At 44.9% G+C, this 20,539-nt stretch overlaps 1 protein-coding gene across 1 annotated transcript in view; it reads right to left on the bottom strand.

Annotated features, from left to right (window-relative positions):
- ptc (protein patched) overlaps positions 1 to 20,539 on the bottom strand; it is a 565,812-nt gene that overhangs the window by 485,239 nt on the left and 60,034 nt on the right. Inside the window, exon 2 of the mRNA XM_070083049.1 lies at positions 16,381 to 16,573. Coding sequence (XP_069939150.1) covers positions 16,381 to 16,573 — 193 coding nt within the window. The remainder of the gene's footprint in view (positions 1 to 16,380; positions 16,574 to 20,539) is intronic.

The following is a 20,539-nucleotide window of genomic DNA, read 5'->3' on the forward strand; positions in this document are numbered from 1 at the left end:
CACATAACACCTGGGTACACAAAGCACCTAGGTGCATATAACATCTAGGTGCATACAACACCTAAATGCACACAACACCTAGGTTCACACAACACGTACGTGCACACAGCACCTAGGCGCCCACAAAACTTAAACCTAAGTAAGAAATCAAATTAAATCTCTTAGTGTTACCATCTTGTTCTTGGGTGGTCCCCTTGCTTCCCCGACCCCTCCCCCCTGACCCCCAGGGGGGTGATCCCAACCATCCTCTCTTTCTGTTTGTACCCCCGTTCCTCAACCTAGAGGGTGAACCCCCCCAGCCCAAGGGAATGACCCCACTCACCCCGGGGAGGGAACCACGAGGCGTGAGATACATACCACTCTTACCCTTCCCAAGGGAAGCCCCGTCAGGAGTCTCTCTCTCTCTCTCTCTCTCTCTCTCTCTCTCTCTCTCTCTCTCTCTCTCTCTTACAAGGTTAAGGGTTCCTAACTTTATTTACAAGCTAAGAGCTGTTACCTACATCAGCTCATGTACAAGCTTTTATATTGTTATGAAACATACAAGTAAGGAACAGGATGAAGTTGGAGCCATCTGTGGGCCAGAGATTTCATTTGGTCAGCCGACTTTATTTCGCTGATGTCATTATGCTGTACGAATATGTTCCAGACACGAGTCATCCGGGGAAAAAATAATTTCACATGAAGCGATGTCCTGGAGAAAGATAGAGTCAGAGTGAAGTTGCTGCTTGCTGCCCGTCTTGTGGTGTAGAAACTCACTTCTCCCTGTCCTCGGAGTGGAGCCAGTGTGGTACTTTGACAATATTGGCCTTGTACATAACATTAAGGCTACCTATATTCCTTCGGTGTTGAAGGTTCTCCTGAAATGACAGATTTATCCAGACCTGGTCCAGGCGAGAGATGATTCGTCTTGCTCTGTTCTCTATTCTGTCAAGAAGTCACAGATGAGATGGGGCGGTGGCAGCAGGCAATCCAAGAAAGTGGAGCATACTCAAGGTGTGAGCGTACTTGTGCCTCGCACAGAATCTTGCAACCCCTACTGTCGAGCAGATGTGAGGTACGTCGAAGTGCTGTAAGTTTCCTGGCCGCCTTATTTGCAAGATTTGCATTGTAGTTCTTCATGGTCGGTTGAGAGTCATATTTCACCCCCAGGATATTAACTTCATCCCGGGCACCACTACTCTCCCATTCATTCTTACCATTATGGTGCCTAGAGACCATCAATAGCAAATGTAACTTGCCATCGTTTTCCCCAGGCTGATATAGCTGTTATCTGGTGATTGATGTAGCTTAGAGCAGCTGGCATTTCCTCTCTTGGATAAGTAAATGTAAGAGTAGAATCGTCTGCATATGCATGGGATTCTGGGATGAAATGAAGAAGGTTATTGAAGCAGAAATTTCATAATAATGGCCCGAGCACTTTTACCTCGAAATTAATCACTGAGGAGACGTGTAGAGCCTGTAATTCCCAGTACTTACAGTTTTGCCAAGAGGCCCTGGTGCCACACTCGGTCGAAAGTACCAGCAATGTCCAGTGCTACCACACAGCTGACTTTGAATTCATCCAGTGTCTGGTGCCACTTAGTGGAAAGATTTAAAAACAGATCAGTAGCAGAGTAACCTTTTCTGAAACCATATTGACGGTCACAAAGTAGTGAGTGGTAGCCAAAAAAAAAAAAAAACGCTGTTATCTGCCGTGAGATTCTCTCTCTCTCTCCTCCCTTTCTCTCTCTCTCTCTCTCTCTCTCTCTCTCTCTCTCTCTCTCTCTCTCTCTCTCTCTCTCTCTCTCTCTCTCTCTCTCTCACTCTCTCTCTCTCTCATCTCCCGCCAGCGTAGAGTCAAGACCACCCAAGATGCTGTGCGAGACGGCCTCCAGCGTGACGACCCTACACATGGCACCAGAGGCGGCACCACAGTGCCAACCACACCACACCCAACCATAACCATGGCCTCACATACATGTTACTTATATATATATATATATATATATATATATATATATATATATATATATATATATATATATATATATATATATATATATATATATATATATATATATAATGAAGGCCCAGATCAGAAAGACTTGCTGGTCCCGTCTTACAGAGGGAAATATAGTCAATTTGTTTCCCTTCTTTAAGAATATTTGGAAAGTAAAACAAGGTATGAGGAGAACTGTGTGTGTGTGTGAGCGTGTGTGTGTGTGTGTGTGTGTGTGTGTGTGTGTGTGTGTGTGTGTGTGTGTGTGTGTACTCACCTAGTTGAGGTTGCAGGGGTCGAGTCCGAGCTCCTGGCCCCGCCTCTTCACTGATCGCTACTAGGTCACTCTCCCTGAACCGTGAGCTTTATCATACCTCTGCTTAAAGCTATGTATGGATCCTGCCACTAGACCAGCTAGCTGGTCTAGTAGCTAACGCGACGGTCTGGAGTTTTAAGACTCTCTGACCGCGGGTTCAATCCCGGCCGGGATATGGTTTGTTTGCAATCGTGTCATTACGATTTCTTGAGTCTTCTACCGTAGTGACTTTCATGCTTATTTCAGTGTCATCTGCAAATGATAATACAAAACTGTGACGCGTATTTTCATCTATGAGGATGAGGAACAGCAGAGTTTCCAGAACTGAACATTTTACCTCGCTGATGCTAGATCTTGCTCTGTTTAATACTGTTTTTTGTGTTCTGTTTGTTAGGAACCCGAAAATCCATCTGTCTCCCTTCCCCATAATGCTTATTGCACTCATTATGTGTACAATCACCCCCATGTCTTCGAACGCCTCCGTAATTTTGTCATAGTGGTTCAGCATGACTGATCGTCCTGCTGTAAAACCGATTGTGTTGTTCCATGAAATTTGTAATCTGACGTCTCATCACTCTTTCGAAGATTTTTATGATGTGGGACGTTAGGGCTACCGGTTTGTAATTTTTAGCTAGGTACTATGTCTGAACTCTTTAAGGTCTCTGGTATTTCACCTAGATCTAGTCTCTTTCTCCGAAGAATACTGAAGGCTTGTGCTAATAGTACTTTGCACTTTTTTAAAAATAGGGCATTCCATGAATCTGATCCAGGTGCTGAGTGAGTGGGCATCGTGATCACACTTATTAGAGGCCCTGTACACATCTTCATTTTGTTTGTCTTCCAGCGCATCCAAAACCTTGTCATTGAGGTTCATTAGTTACGAGAGGCAGGAGCAACCTCTAAACCAATTGCTGCCCTGGGTTGTGCAAATCTTGTGAATGCATGTGGTTTGTGATCTTAAAATCTTTCAAAGATTTTTATAATGAGGGATGTTAGTGCTATTAGTCCATAGTTCTTTGCTGTTGCTTTACTGCCATCTTTGTGGAGTGGGGCTATATACCTTATTTTTAACCACTGTGGGATGAACCCCCGTGTCTAGCCTCATTCTTCATACAATATTTATGGCACGCGAAAGGGGTTTCTTGCAGTTCTTAATGATCACAAGAGTTTCACGAGTCTGGGCCCGGGGCAGAGTGCACGAGCATGTTGTCAATGGCTTTCTCAAAGTCAAGTGAGGTTCGAGTTATGTCGGAAATTTTGACCTTAGTATTTCGCTCATTTCGTTGCTGTCATCAGTGTAAGTACCATTTTATCTGAGCAAGGTCCTGATGCACGATGTGATTCCTGCCTTGGATTTGGTATATGACGAGAGATATTTTAGACCTCTTTCAATATTGTTAATTGCTGGACTTTGTTGGCAGTTATCCTTACAATACTTTTGATTTACCTTTGACGGGTTTCAAGAGTTTTTCTACTCCACAGCCTAGACCTGGGTTAGGCTTGTCTGGTGCTTTCTTGATCAATCAGGCTGGTGCTGCTGGTGGCTCACTGGCCCACATATCCATCACAGCTTGGTTGATCCGGCACTTGGTGGAGGCATTTGTCGAGTTTCGTCTTAAAGGATTCTACAACTAACCAGACCACAACAAACTACAACTAACCAGACCACAACAAACTATAACTAACCAGACCACAACAAACTATAACTAACCAGACCACAACAAACTATAACTAACCAGACCACAACAAACTACAACTAACCAGACCACAACAAACTATAACTAACCAGACCACAACAAACTATAACTAACCAGACCACAACAAACTGTAACTAACCAGACCACAACAAACTATAACTAACCAGACCACAACAAACTATAACTAACCAGACCACAACAAACTATAACTAACCAGACCACAACAAACTACAACTAACCAGACCACAACAAATCATATCATCAAAGGCGGACTTGACATAGTTGTTTTTGTCAGAGCATTGTGTGGGGGGTGTGGGGGTGATGGAGGGGAGAGGTGAGGGACGTGTGGGAGGGGGTGATGGAGGGGAGGGGTGAGGAACGTAGGGGGGAGGGGGTGATAGAGGGGAGGGGTGAGAGACGTTAGGGGAGGGGAGGGGTGAGGGACGTTAGGGGAGGGGAGGGGGTGATGGAGGGGAGGGGTTGGGGCGTTGGGGAGGGGGACCCGTCAATGAGACTTGCTTGCCAGTGAGAAAATGCTCCACTATAACAACAGTAATTACAACAATAATTACAACGGTACAAGCAACAGTAATTACAAAGTAGCAAAGGCAGTAATTACAACAGTAACATCAGTAATAACAACAAAAGCAATTACAAAGTAACAACAGTAATTACAACAGTAACAGCAACAGTAATTCAACAGTAATTACAACAGTAACAGAAACAGTAATTACAACAGTAGCAGCAACAGTAATTACAACAGTGCTGTGGCTCGTACGTTGGACTGCGTGCGGCCAGCAGTAACAGCCTGGTTGATCAGGCCCTGATCCACCGGGAGGCCTGGTCATGGACCGGGCCGCGGGGGCGTTGATCCCCGGAATAACCTCCAGGTAACAGTAACAACAACAGCGACAACAGTATTTACACCAGTAACAACAGTATTTACAACAGCAACAACAGTAATTGCAACAGAACAATCAGTAAGGAGTTGAGTGGTATGAGTGGGGCGGGAGCGTGGGCGTGGGCGGGGGCGTGGGCGTGGGGAGTATACACACCCCTACACACAAGGCTTTATCTCACCACACCACCACAACACCACAGCACCATCCACACTACCACAACACCATCCACAGGAGGGAGAGATACATGATTATATACACCTGGAAAATCCTAGAGGGACTAGTACCGAACTTGCACACGAAAATCACTTACTACGAAAGCAAAAGACTTGGCAGACGATGCAACATCCCCCCAATGAAAAGCAGGGGTGTCACTAGCACGTTAAGAGACCATACAATAAGTGTCAGGGGCCCGAGACTGTTCAACTGCCTCCCAGCATACATAAGGGGGATTACCAACAGACACCTGGCAGTCTTCAAGCTGGCACTGGACAAGCACCTAAAGTCGGTTCCTGACCAGCCGGGCTGTGGCTCGTACGTTGGTTTGCGTGCAGCCAGTAGCAACAGCCTAGTTGATCAGGCTCTGATCAACCAGGAGGCCTGGTCACAGACCGGGCCGCGGGGGCGTTGACCCCCGGAATTCTCTCCAGGTAAACTCCAGGTAAACACCACCACAACACCATCCACACCACCATAACACTATCCATACTACCACAACACCATCCACACCACCACAACACCATCCACACCACCACAACATCATCCACACCACCATCCACACCATCACAACGCCATCCACACAACAACACCATCTACACCACCACAACACCATCCACACCACCATCCAAACCATCACAACACCATCCACACCACCACAACACCATCCACACCAAAACAACACCATCCACACGACCACAACTCCATCCACACGACCACAACACCATTCACACCACCACAACAATATCCACACCACCACAACACAACCACATCACCACAACACAACCACATCACCATCCACAACACCATCCACACCACCACAACACCATCACAACACCATCCTTACCACCACAACACCATCCACACGACCACAACTCCATCCACACGACCACAACACCTTCCACCGCCACCACAACACCATCCACACGACCACAACTCCATCCACACGACCACAACACCATTCACACCACCACAACACCACCACATCACCATCCACAACACCCTCCACACCACCACAACACCATGCACACCACCACAACACAGCCCACACCACGACAGCACCCTCCTCACCACCAGAACACAACCCACACCACCACAACACCATCCACACCACCACAACACACCCCACACCACCACAACACCCTCCACACCACCAAAACACCCTCCACATCACCACAACACACCCCACACCACCACAGCACCATCCACACCACCACAACACCATCCAGATAACCACAACACCTTCCACACCACCACAGCACCATCCACACCACTACAACACTATCCATACTACCACAACACCATCCACACCACCACAACACCATAACACTATCCACACTACCACAACACCATCCACACAACCACATCATCCACACCATCACAACACCCTCCACACCACCGCAACACACCCCACACCACCATAGCACCATCCACACCACCACAACACCATCCACAGCACCATCCACACAACCACAACACCATCCACACCACCACAACACCCTCCACACCACCACAACACCCTCCACACCACCAAAATACCTCCCCCACCACCTCAACACAACCCACACCACCACACCACCACAATATCTCCCAAACCACCACAACACAACCCACACCACCACACCATCACGACAACACAATCCACATCACCACAACACCATCCACACCCCCATAGCACCATCTAATCACCACAGCACCATCCACACCACTACAACACAGCCCACACCACAACATCTCCCACACTAACACAGCTCCCACACTTAACACACAAACACCTACACAAATCTTGACCCTTGATGACCATCAGCAAGGTCAGCTGACCTTCAGGTGACACTGGCTGGTTGACACTGACCTCAACCAGGATAACTAACACTTGAGAATAAACGGGGTCTCTCCATGACTTTATTAATAGTAAAACAGGATTACACCCTGACCTTATTAACAGTCAAAATGGGATCACACCCTGACCTTATTAACAGCAAAATGGGATCACACCCTGACCTTATTAACAGCAAAACGGGACTACACTCTGACCTTAGTAACAGTCAAAACAAGATCACACCCTGACCTTATTAACAGCAAAACAGGATTATACTCTCCATGACAGTAACAACGGGATCACACCCTGACCTTATTAACAGCAAAACCTGATTACACCCTGGCCTTAGTAACAGTAACAACGAGATTACACCCTGACCTTAATAACAGTAATAACGGCATCACACCCTGACCTTAGTAACAGTAACAACGGGATCACATCCTGACCTTAGTAACAGCAGCAACGGGATTACACCCTGACCTTAGTAACAGTAACAACGGGATCACACCCTGACCTTAGTAACAGTAACAACGGGATCACACCCTGACCTTATTAACAGCAAAACCTGATTACACCCTGACCTTAGTAACAGTAACAACGGCATCACACCCTGACCTTAGTAACAGTAACAACGGCAACACACCCTGGCCTTAGTAACAGTAACAACGGGATCACACCCTGACCTTATTAACAGCAAAACCTGATTACACCCTGACCTTAGTAACAGTAACAACGGCATCACACCCTGACCTTAGTAACAGTAACAACGGGATCACACCCTGACCTTATTAACAGCAAAATCTGATTACACCCTGACCTTAGTAACAGTAACAACGGCATCACACCCTGACCTTGGTAACAGTAACAACGGCAACACACCCTGGCCTTAGTAACAGTAACAACGGCATCACACCCTGACCTTGGTAACAGTAACAACGGCATCACACCCTGACCTTGGTAACAGTAACAACGGCATCACACCCTGACCTTGGTAACAGTAACAACGGCATCACACCCTGACCTTGGTAACAGTAACAACGGCATCACACCCTGACCTTGGTAACAGTAACAACGGCATCACACCCTGACCTTGGTAACAGTAACAACGGCATCACACCCTGACCTTGGTAACAGTAACAACGGCATCACACCCTGACCTTGGTAACAGTAACAACGGCATCACACCCTGACCTTGGTAACAGTAACAACGGCATCACACCCTGACCTTGGTAACAGTAACAACGGCATCACACCCTGACCTTGGTAACAGTTACAACGGCATCACACCCTGAGTACACAACAATATTCCAGTCTAGAGACATCGAGTGACTTGAAAAGTATCATCACCCTGGCATCTTATTCTCAAGGTTCTAGCCATCAAACCTATCATTTTCCTTGCCGTTGCGATAATGACTCTGCCATGCTCCTTGAACCTGATATCTTGTGACATTATAACTCCTAGGTCTCTCACATTTGACTTACATCCTATTGAGTGGTCCGAGTTTGTCTTGTTTTTGTTTCTTATTTTTATTTCATCCATTTTTCCGTTTGTTCTCAATGAACATCATATTGTTGTCAGTGACACACTGGAAGACTTGGTTTATATCAGCTTGGAGGTTCGCTGTGTCTTCTATGGATGCCTCTCTCATGCAAATTCTAGGATTGTAGTATAAATCACAGCACTGTATCGTCTGATACAGTGCTGTGATTTATGTCTCTCTCTATGTCAGAAATGAGAATGAGGAAGAGAAGTGGGGCGAGTACCGTGTCTTAAAGGGACACAACTTTCACTATGGCAACCTCTCATTTAATTATATTTGCTATTACTCTTTAGGATCCATTTGTAAGAAAGTTAAATATCCCAGTATTCGTTTTGCACATTTTATGTGCAATTACCCCAAGGTCGTACTTGTCAAAGGCTTTTGTAAAGTCAGTGTACACTATAACTGCATTTTGCTTATCTTCAGGTACGTTCAAGACCATGTCTTAGTGGTCCAGCAGTTGTGAGAGGCAGGAACCACCTGTTGTGAACCCATGTTTACCTGGGTTGTTCAACTGCTGCCATTCCATGTGACTGGCAACCTTTCCTCTTATTTTTTTTTTAAATCTTGATCATGTAGGATGTTAGTTCTATTGGTCTGTAGTTTTTTGTTTATTTTTGCAATTGCCTTACTACCACAACGACGGCAGTAAATCAATTGCAAAATTTGTTTCAATGGTTTTAATGACTGAGATTACTCGTGTGTCTAGGCTTACCTTTGATATACCTGTGAAGAGTTTCGAGAGTTTATCTACTCTCTGAGCCCGGTCATGGGCCAGGCTCGTCTGGTGCTTGCCTGGTCAACCAGGCTGTTGCTGCTGGAGGCCTGCTGCCCAACATATCCATCACAGCCTGGTTGGCCTGGCACCTGGTGAAGATACTTGTCTAGCTTCCTCCTGAAGACTTCTACACTTGTTCCAGCAGTGTTTCTGATATCTTCTGGTAAGATGTTGAAAAGTCTGGGACCCGGATGTTGATACAGTGTTCCCTTATTGTCCCCAGCGCACCCATGCTCCTCACTGGGTTTATTTTACACTTCCTCATATCTCTCACTCTAGTATGTTGTTATACACAAATAACCCGCACATAAAAGACAGAAGCTTACGACGACGTTTCGGTCCGACTTGGACCATTGACAAAGTCACACTAACAGAGGAGGAGCAGGACGGCTATATATAGGCAGGAAGAGGTGGAGGTAGTAGTAGTGGTAGTAGTAGTAGTAGTAGTAGTACAAGAATTGTATATAATACCGACAGGATGAAATGACACATGCACAACACCCGGGCAGTGTGCAGATTTGGGACCAAGCCCTCGAGTACCGTCCAGGCATATATCATCATGTACCTCTCTCTCCTCCGCTCCAATGAGTACATGTTCAAGACTTGCAGGTGTTCCCAGTAGTTTAGGTGCTTTACTGGCTCAATGTGAGCCGTAAACGATCTCTGTATTTGTTCCAGCTCCGATATTTCTCCTGCCTTGAATGGGGCCGTCAGCACTGAGCAATATTCTAAGTGAGGGAGCACAAGCGATTTGAAGAGTGTCACCATCGGCATTATTTCTCTTGTTTTGAAAGTTCTCAATACCCACCCCGTCATCTTCCTGGCTGTCGTGATCTTTGTCTTGTTATGGTCTTTAAAAGAAAGGTCCGCTGACATAATTATTCCTAGGACTTTTACGTGTTCCTTACGATCTATTTGGTGACCCTCTTGAGTTTTGTGTATAGTGTTCCTTTTGAGTTTTTCATTCTTTCCATACCTAAGCAGCTGGAACTTATCACCACTGAACGTGATGTTGTTCTCCACTGCCCACTGGAAAACCCTGTTTATGTCTTCCTGTACTTTTTCAGTGTCCTCTACCGTACTGACTTTCATGCTTATTTTAGTGTCATCTGCAAATGATGATACAAAAGTGTGCCGGGTGTTTATGTCTGCTATGAGGATGAGGAACAGCAGAGGTGCCAGGACGGTGCCTTGGGGCACTGAGCTTTTGACCTCGCAGATGCTGGATCTTGCCCTGTTCACTACTACTTTTTGTGCTCTGTGTGTTAGGAAACCGAAAATCCATCTGCGTACCTTCCCCGTAATACCCATTGCCTTCATTTTGTGCGCTATCACTCCATGATCGCATTTGTCAAAGGCCTTTTCAAAATCTGTGTAAATCACAACTGCGTTGTGGTCTTCTTGCAATGCCTCCGTAATTCTGTCATGTCATGTCTTTCACAGGAAAGACATGATCGTCCTGCTCTAAAACCATGCTGGTTCTGGTTATGTTGGCTGTGTTGGTCCATGAAATTTGTAACCTGCCGTCTCATCACTCTTTCGAAGATTTTTATGATGTGAGAGGTTAGGGCTACTGGTCTGTAATTTTTAGCTAGTGCTCTACTGCCTCCCTTATGCAAAGGAGCTATGTCTGCACTCTTTAAGGCCTCCGGTATTTCAACTAGATCGAAGCTCTTTCTCCAAATACCGAGGGCTCGTGCTCGTGGTACTTTGCACTTCTTTATAAATAGAGCATTCCATGAATCTGGTCCAGGTGCTGAGTGAGTGGGCATGTTTTCCATTTCTTTTTCGAAATCTATGGGATTTGTACTAATGTCAGTTAGAACATTAAAATGATATAAAATACCGACAGGTTGTTAGGTAAGACACATAAGCAACAGTTAGGTATCTTTATTTAGAAACGTTTCGCCTACACAGTAAGTTTCTTCAATCGAGTACAGAAAACTTGATAGAAGCAGAAGAGACTTGACGATGTAATCAGTCCATCACCCTTAAAGTTTTGAGGTGGTCAGTCCCTCAGTCTGGAGAAGAGCATTGTTCCATAGTCTGAAACAATATGGAGTAGAATACCTGTCGGTATTTTATACCATTTTAATGTTCAATCTGTCAGACACTGCAACACAAGGGTATCTTGGTACAGACCTGAAATCAACTTCGACAACCTCTACTAGTGAGAACGGCTGGATTTGAGAGGGACCTGACCTCCCAACATCTGCGTTCTACTAGTGACCTACGTCTCACCTCCTGGCGCTATATAAGGCTCCATCCTGTCACTTCTACTCCATATTGTTTCAGACTATGGAACAATGCTCTTCTCCAGACTGAGGGACTGACCACCTCAAAACTTTAAGGGTGATGGACTGATTACATCGTCTTCAAGTCTCTTCTGCTTCTATCAACTTATCTGTACTCGACTGAAGAAGCCTACTTGTGTAGGCGAAACGTTTCGAAATAAAGATACCTAACTGTTGCATATGTGTCTTACCTAACATAATGTCAGTCAGTTGGTCTGTGTGGCCTTCTTCTGGAGTGAAAAATATTTCTGCATTTTCTACCTTGCTGTCATTTAGTGGGTTGCTGAACACCGACTCCTACTGTTCTTTTAGGATTTCACTCATTTCCTGTTCATCGTCAGTATGAGTCTCCTCTCAGTAGTGGTCCAATTCTACAGGTAGTTCTTAGCTTGGATTTTGCTTAGGAATCGAAATATTTTGAGTTTCTTGCAATATCCTGTATGGCCTTTTGTTCCCTTTGTACTTCTGTGAGGTATGACATCCTAAGTTTTTGCTCTAATTCAGTGATCTCTCTGCTAAGTCTATCTTTCCTCTGTTGTAGCATATTTGTGTTTTTAAGCAGTTCAGTAACCTGTTTCCTTCTTCTGTACCATCTCTTATGCTCTCTCTCTATATCTGACCGTCTTCTGGGTTTCCTCAATGGTACATGTTTCATACATACTTTGTATGCTTCTGTATTCAGCTTCTCTAGGCACTGGTGGGAATTTAGGGCTCTCATGTCTGATTCCCAGGGTACGTCTGATAGCTCTTGGTTTATTTTTTCCCAGTCAATTTTATGGTTGTTAAAAATAAACTTATTGAACATCCCGTCTCCAGCTTTAGTGATGCAGTTTCCTGCCCCTGAGTTAATACTAGTTTGAACCTCTATGATGTTATGATCAGAGTAAATAGTTTTGGAAACTTATGTCTCTGGTCAGTTCCTCGTTGCTCGTGAATATCAAATCCAGGGTATTTTCATTTCTGGTGGGATCAATTACCTGTTGGTTTAAAGAGTACTTTTCACAAAACCTCATAATTTCCCTGGTATGTACCTGTTGAGCCAGGGTGCTTCCTGGGGATATTTCTGGTATAACATTACGTTGTGCCATCTTCCATTTTACATGAGGGAGATTAAAATCTCCAAGGAGTAAAATATTTGGTGTAGGATTTTCTAGCCTATCCAGATAGCTATCTATCTTACTTAACTGATCTGTGAATTCCTCAGCAGTTGCCGATGGTGGTTTGTATACTAGGATAATTACAAAATTCCTATTTTCAACTTTAATGCCTAGAATTTCTACTATATCATTCGTAGAATTCAGCACTTCTGTGAAACAGAAAGTATCCTTTACATAGATTCCTACTCCTCCCTTTAACCTATTGATTCTATCACATCTATACATGTTGTAGTTTTCTGTCTTTATCTCTCCGTCCAAAACATCCCTTGTATGTGTTTCTGTAAATGCTCCGAACATGGCATTTGCTTCTGTTAGGAGCCCACTGACATAACTAACTTTGTCATTTTTATTTGATTTCAAATCCTGTATATTTGCACTTGATAATGGTTTCTTGCAGTTCTTGATCGACTTCCATAAGTCCGGGCCAGGGGCGGAGTGCATGGGCATGCAACCAATGTCTCATTCATGAAGAACTCGTTTAGGTGGTCACTCTTCAGGCTGATTAATAGGTCACTGAACACTGAGCCGTACTGAGACTTAGTATTTCATTCATTTCTTTGTTGCCGCCAGTGTTTGCTCCGTCTCCTTTAATCAAAGGCTCAGTACTAGATGTTGTTTTTGACCTGGATGTTAAATATGAGAATAAGTATTTAGATTTCTCTCCCCCTATCTCTCCTGGACTCTGAATAATGTATTCAGTTTGAATGCAACGTTTTCTAATTCTCTAATCAGTGTTACTTTTCGTTAGTCAGAGAGTCTGGAGGAGCTCAGTTATTCGTCGTCTCCGCCTATAGATGGCACGCCTCTCCCTTTCCAAGCCGCACCTTCTCCTCACTCTTCTTTTAGATATAATACTTTAGGCCATCACTTATTATCTTTCCAGCATACTTCAGCACTCATGATTTATTAGCTCCCAGCTGGTTTTTAATTTTCAAGTTAAATTTGTTGAATATACCCTCATGGTTGAGTGCGTTTTGCTGATTATGACCAGTGAGTATGCATGTCTGAGCCGCTATTAGGATATGGTCTGAGTTTACAGTCTTCGATGCAATGATTTTTCGAACCAGGTCTTCATTATTAGTGGTTTTAAAGTCTAAGGTAATTTATAATCTGGTTGTTCATCCGAACTAGATGCTGCAATTCTTTCTGCTATTACAGTCTGTGCTACATTCTTCCATTTTAGGTGTCTTAAACTGCAGTCTCCAAGCAGTATTATATTCGGACTGGGTTTGATAGGTCTTCAACACAGAGTTCAAGCTTCAGTAGCTGGTCTCTCAACAGCTGGGAAGTTACGTCTGATGGTTTATGTAAAATTACAAAAATTAGTTTTGTTTTTTAGATAATGGTTTAGAGAACCGACAAGTTGATAAATTAGACACATGTGCAACACTTGTGTATCTTTACCGAGGAAACGTTTCGCCACACAGTGGTTTCATCAGTCCTATACAAAGAAGAATGGTGAAGATGAGAAGGAGTTTGAGGTAATCGCTCACTCAGTCTGGAGTCGATGTAATCAGTCCTTTTCAAACTCCTTCTGATCTTTACCACTCTTCTTTGTATAGGACTGATGAAGTCACTGTGTGGCGAAACGTATCCTCAATAAAGATACCCAAGTGTTGCACATCCAGGTATTCTCCAGGTATGTCTAATTCATAAATTAGATTTTTATTTTGAACTTTAACCCCCAGAGTTTCTACCACATCATTCGTGGTATTTAGCGACTCATAGGATACAGAATCATCGCGACTCCTCCATGTCTGTTTATCGAGATATTAACACTTCATTGCCATTGCAGCTTCGTACGTGTGTTTGCGTGACGGCAGCAAACACTGCATTCGAGGCAGCGAAGAGACCGCTGATTATTGGTATTTTGTAGATGTTACTCGGTTAAAGACCCTAAATGCTTGCAATAAAACAGTCTTGCTATATTGTTTGTTGCTGTTGTTGTCATTGGCTTCGATATCTGTGGCTGTGGCGAGCCAACCATTGGTTTTGTTTACACTCGTGGATGGTTCCTCTGTGCTGACTGCTACTTTTCTTGTCATTCTCTTTCCTTACACAGCTGCACTCATGTATGATAGGTCTCACACAGCTGCACTCATGCATGATAGGTCTCACACAGCTGCACTCATGCATGATAGGTCTCACACAGCTGCACTCATGCATGATAGGTCTCACACAGCTGCACTCACGCATGATAGGTCTCACACAGCTGCACTCATGCATGATAGGTCTCACACAGCTGCACTCACGCATGATAGGTCTCACACAGCTGCACTCATGCATGATAGGTCTCACACAGCTGCACTCACGCATGATAGGTCTCACACAGCTGCACTCATGCATGATAGGTCTCACACAGCTGCACTCATGCATGGTAGGTCTTCCACAGCTGCACTCATGTATGATAGGTCTCACACAGCTGCACTCATGTATGATAGGTCTCACACAGCTGCACTCATGTATGATAGGTCTCACACAGCTGCACTCATGTATGATAGGTCTCCCACAGCTGCACTCATGTATGATAGGTCTCACACAGCTGCACTCATGCATGATAGGTCTCCCACAGCTGCACTCATGCATGATAGGTCTCCCACAGCTGCACTCATGTATGATAGGTCTCACACAGCTGCACTCATGTATGATAGGTCTCACACAGCTGCACTCATGCATGATAGGTCTCCCACAGCTGCACTCATGTATGATAGGTCTCACACAGCTGCACTCATGTATGATAGGTCTCACACAGCTGCACTCATGCATGGTAGGTCTCCCACAGCTGCACTCATGTATGATAGGTCTCACACAGCTGCACTCATGCATGATAGGTCTCCCACAGCTGCACTCATGTATGATAGGTCTCACACAGCTGCACTCATGTATGATAGGTCTCACACAGCTGCACTCATGCATGGTAGGTCTCCCACAGCTGCACTCATGTATGATAGGTCTCACACAGCTGCACTCATGCATGATAGGTCTCACACAGCTGCACTCATGTATGATAGGTCTCACACAGCTGCACTCATGCATGATAGGTCTCCCACAGCTGCACTCATGCATGATAGGTCTCCCACAGCTGCACTCATGCATGATAGGTCTCCCACAGCTGCACTCATGCATGATAGGTCTCACACAGCTGCACTCATGCATGATAGGTCTCACACAGCTGCACTCATGCATGATAGGTCTCACACAGCTGCACTCATGCATGATAGGTCTCACACAGCTGCACTCATGCATGATAGGTCTCACACAGCTGCACTCATGCATGATAGGTCTCACACAGCTGCACTCATGCATGATAGGTCTCACACAGCTGCACTCATGCATGATAGGTCTCACACAGCTGCACTCATGCATGATAGGTCTCACACAGCTGCACTCATGCATGATAGGTCTCAAACAGCTGCACTCATGTATGATAGGTCTCAAACAGCTGCATTCATGCATAATAGGCCTCACACAGCTGCACTTACTGCCCAGGTAAATGCAGCACATATTTCAGATAGGAAGATGAATTTAATCAGGACTATAGCAAGAGAGTTGACCAGTGATCACACCCTCAAGCAGAGGGGGAGTACGGACGACATGATCTGAGAGGAAGTGATGGGGCCAAGAGCTAGGTTTGGACCCCTCCAAACACAACACCGTGCCTCATGTGCCAGTTTGAGTAACTTACCTTCCACCCATAACTTCTGTACATCTGTGAGGAGAGTTGCACTCTTGAGTCCCACGCAGAAGGTGGCCAGCAACAGCAGGGCCACAAAGAGCACTTTACCCGCATGTCTCTGGCAGAACACACCCAAATGCAGCAGCTGCACTTGCAACTTGGTCCGTACCCACAGTGCTGCACGGCTACCCGTCGCCCGACCCTGCAACAACACACACAACACAAAATATTAACACAACACAATGTGGATACGGAAGAGAGATCTGGTAGCCTAAGATATTCTCCTATGTGTGAAAGAAGCTGCGCTACACCTCTTACCAAGCTTATTTATATAATGCAGTTTTTTGATGTGAATGAGACTGAATCGAAAGTACATCCAAAACCGAACAGCACGTGAGAAGACCTTCATGGTACGTAATGTCCACTTGAAGACCTTCATGGTACGTGATGTCCACTTGAAGACCTTCATGGTACGTAATGTCCACTTGACATATGCTGTTTCTCACTCTGTAGAATAGCTTTTATATATATATATATATATATATATATATATATATATATATATATATATATATATATATATATATATATATATATATATATATATATATATATATATATATATATATATATATATATATATATATATATATATATATATATATGGGATCTGATAGTGAGGTGCCGGCCAGACCCCTTATATAGCTTCCTTGGATGCTTTACTTTCATAGTTCCTTGATAATGTGAGTAGTCACGAAAGCGCTTGGAATTTCTCTATTCTTTCAGAGTGGTTGTTTTGCATATTCTGAAATCACCTGTTTACTGTGATCTTATTGCATATATATATATATATATATATATATATATATATATATATATATATATATATATATATATATATATATATATATATATATATATATATATATATATATATATATATATATATATATATATATATATATATATATATATATAGTTAGCCTTCCTCTCTGCTGCACCAGCTGTCCATCATTGTTACACCAGCTGTCCATCAATGCTACACCAGCTGTTCATCACTGCTACACCAACTCTACAACATTTCTACACCAGCTCAACATCACTGCTACACCAGCTCTACATCACTGCTACACCAGCTCAACATCACTGCTACACCAGCTCTACATCTCAACATCACTGGTACACCAGCTCTACATCACTGCTACACCAGCTCAACATCACTGCTACACCAGCTCTACATCACTGCTACACCAGCTCTACATCACTGCTACACCAGCTCTACATCTCAACATCACTGCTACACCAGCTCTACATCACTGCTACACCAGCTCAACATCACTGCTACACCAGCTCTACATCACTGCTACACCAGCTCTACATCACTGCTACACCAGCTCTACATCTCAACATCACTGCTACACCAGCTCTACATCACTGCTACACCAGCTCTACATCACTGCTACACCAGCTCTACATCACTGCTACACCAGCTCTACATCACTGCTACACCAGCTCTACATCACTGCTACACCAGCTCTACATCACTGTTACACCAGCTCAACATTACTGCTACACCAGCTCTACATCACTGCTACACCAGCTCTACATCACTGCTACACCAGCTCAACATCACTGCTACACCAGCTCAACATCACTGCTACACCAGCTCTACATCACTGCTACACCAACTCTACGTCACTGCTACACCAGCTCTACATCACTGCTACACCTGCTCTACATCACTGCTACACCAGCTCTACATCACTGCTACACCAGCTCTACATCACTGCTACACCATCTCAACATCACTGCTACACCAGCTCTACATCACTGCTACACCAGCTCAACATTACTGCTACACCAGCTCAACATCACTGCTACACCAGCTATACATCACTGCTACACCAGCTCTACATCACTGCTACACCAGCTCAACATCACTGCTACACCAGCTATACATCACTGCTACACCAGCTCTACATCACTTACACCAGCTCAACATCACTGCTACACCAGCTCTACATCACTGCTACACCAGCTCAACATCACTGCTACACGAGCTCAACATCACTGCTACACCAGCTCTACATCACTGCTACACCAGCTCTACATCACTGCTAAACCAGCTCTACATCACTGCTACACCAGCTCTACATCACTGCTACACCAGCTCTACATCACTGCTACACCAGCTCTACATCACTGCTACACCAGCTCTACATCACTGCTACACCAGCTCTACATCACTGCTACACCAGCTCAACATTACTGCTACACCAGCTCTACATCACTGCTACACCAGCTCTAAATCACTGCTACACCAGCTCAACATCACTGCTACACCAGCTCTACATCACTGCTACACCAGCTCTACATCACTGCTACACCAGCTCTACATCACTGCTACACCAGCTCTACATCACTGCTACACCAGCTCTACATCACTGCTACACCAGCTCTACATCACTGCTACACCAGCTCTACATCACTGCTACACCAGCTCAACATTACTGCTACACCAGCTCTACATCACTGCTACACCAGCTCAACATCACTGCTACACCAGCTCAACATCACTGCTACACCAGCTCTACATCATTGCTACACCAGCTCAACATCACTGCTACACCAGCTCTACATCACTGCTACACCAGCTCTACATCACTGCTACACCAGCTCTACATCACTGCTACACCAGCTCAACATCACTGCTACACCAGCTCTACATCACTGCTACACCAGCTCAACATCACTGCTACACCAGCTCAACATCACTGCTACACCAGCTCTACATCACTGCTACACCAGCTCAAAATCACTGCTACACCAGCTCTACATCACTGCTACACCAGCTCAACATCACTGCTACACCAGCTCTACATCACTGCTACACCAGCTCTACATCACTGCTACACCAGCTCTACATCACTGCTACACCAGCTCAACATCACTGCTATACCAGCTCTACATCACTGCTACACCAGCTCTACATCACTGCTACACCAGCTCTACATCACTGCTACACCAGCTCTACATCACTGCTACACCAGCTCTACATCACTGCTACACCAGCTCAACATCACTGCTATACCAGCTCTACATCACTGCTACACCAGCTCTACATCACTGCTACACCAGCTCTACATCACTGCTACACCAGCTCAACATCACTGCTACACCAGCTCTACATCATTGCTACACCAGCTCAACATCACTGCTACACCAGCTCAACATCACTGCTACACCAGCTCAACATCACTGCTACACCAGCTCAACATCACTGCTACACCAGCTCTACATCATTGCTACACCAGCTCAACATCACTGCTACACCAGCTCAACATCACTGCTACACCAGCTCAACATCACTGCTACACCAGCTCTACATCATTGCTACACCAGCTCAACATCACTGCTACACCAGCTCTACATCATTGCTACACCAGCTCAACATCACTGCTACACCAGCTCAACATCATTGCTACACCAGCTCTACATCATTGCTACACCAGCTCTACATCACTGCTACACCAGCTCAACATCATTGCTACACCAGCTCAACATCACTGCTACACCAGCTCTACATCACTGCTACACCAGCTCTACATCACTGCTACACCAGCTCAACATCATTGCTACACCAGCTCAACATCACTGCTACACCAGCTCAACATCACTGCTACACCAGCTCAACATCACTGCTACACCAGCTCAACATCACTGCTACACCAGCTCAACATCATTGCTACACCAGCTCAACATCACTGCTACACCAGCTCAACATCACTGCTACACCAGCTCAACATCACTGCTACACCAGCTCAACATCACTGCTACACCAGCTCAACATCACTGCTACACCAGCTCAACATCATTGCTACACCAGCTCAACATCACTGCTACACCAGCTCAACATCACTGCTACACCAGCTCTACATCACTGCTACACCAGCTCAACATCACTGCTACACCAGCTCAACATCACTGCTACACCAGCTCTACATCATTGCTACACCAGCTCAACATCACTGCTACACCAGCTCTACATCACTGCTACACCAGCTCTACATCACTGCTACACCAGCTCTACATCACTGCTACACCAGCTCAACATCACTGCTACACCAGCTCTACATCACTGCTACACCAGCTCTACATCACTGCTACA

This window comes from Cherax quadricarinatus, chromosome 8 (assembly GCF_038502225.1).
Source record: "Cherax quadricarinatus isolate ZL_2023a chromosome 8, ASM3850222v1, whole genome shotgun sequence".
Taxonomy (NCBI): Eukaryota; Metazoa; Arthropoda; class Malacostraca; order Decapoda; family Parastacidae; genus Cherax; species Cherax quadricarinatus.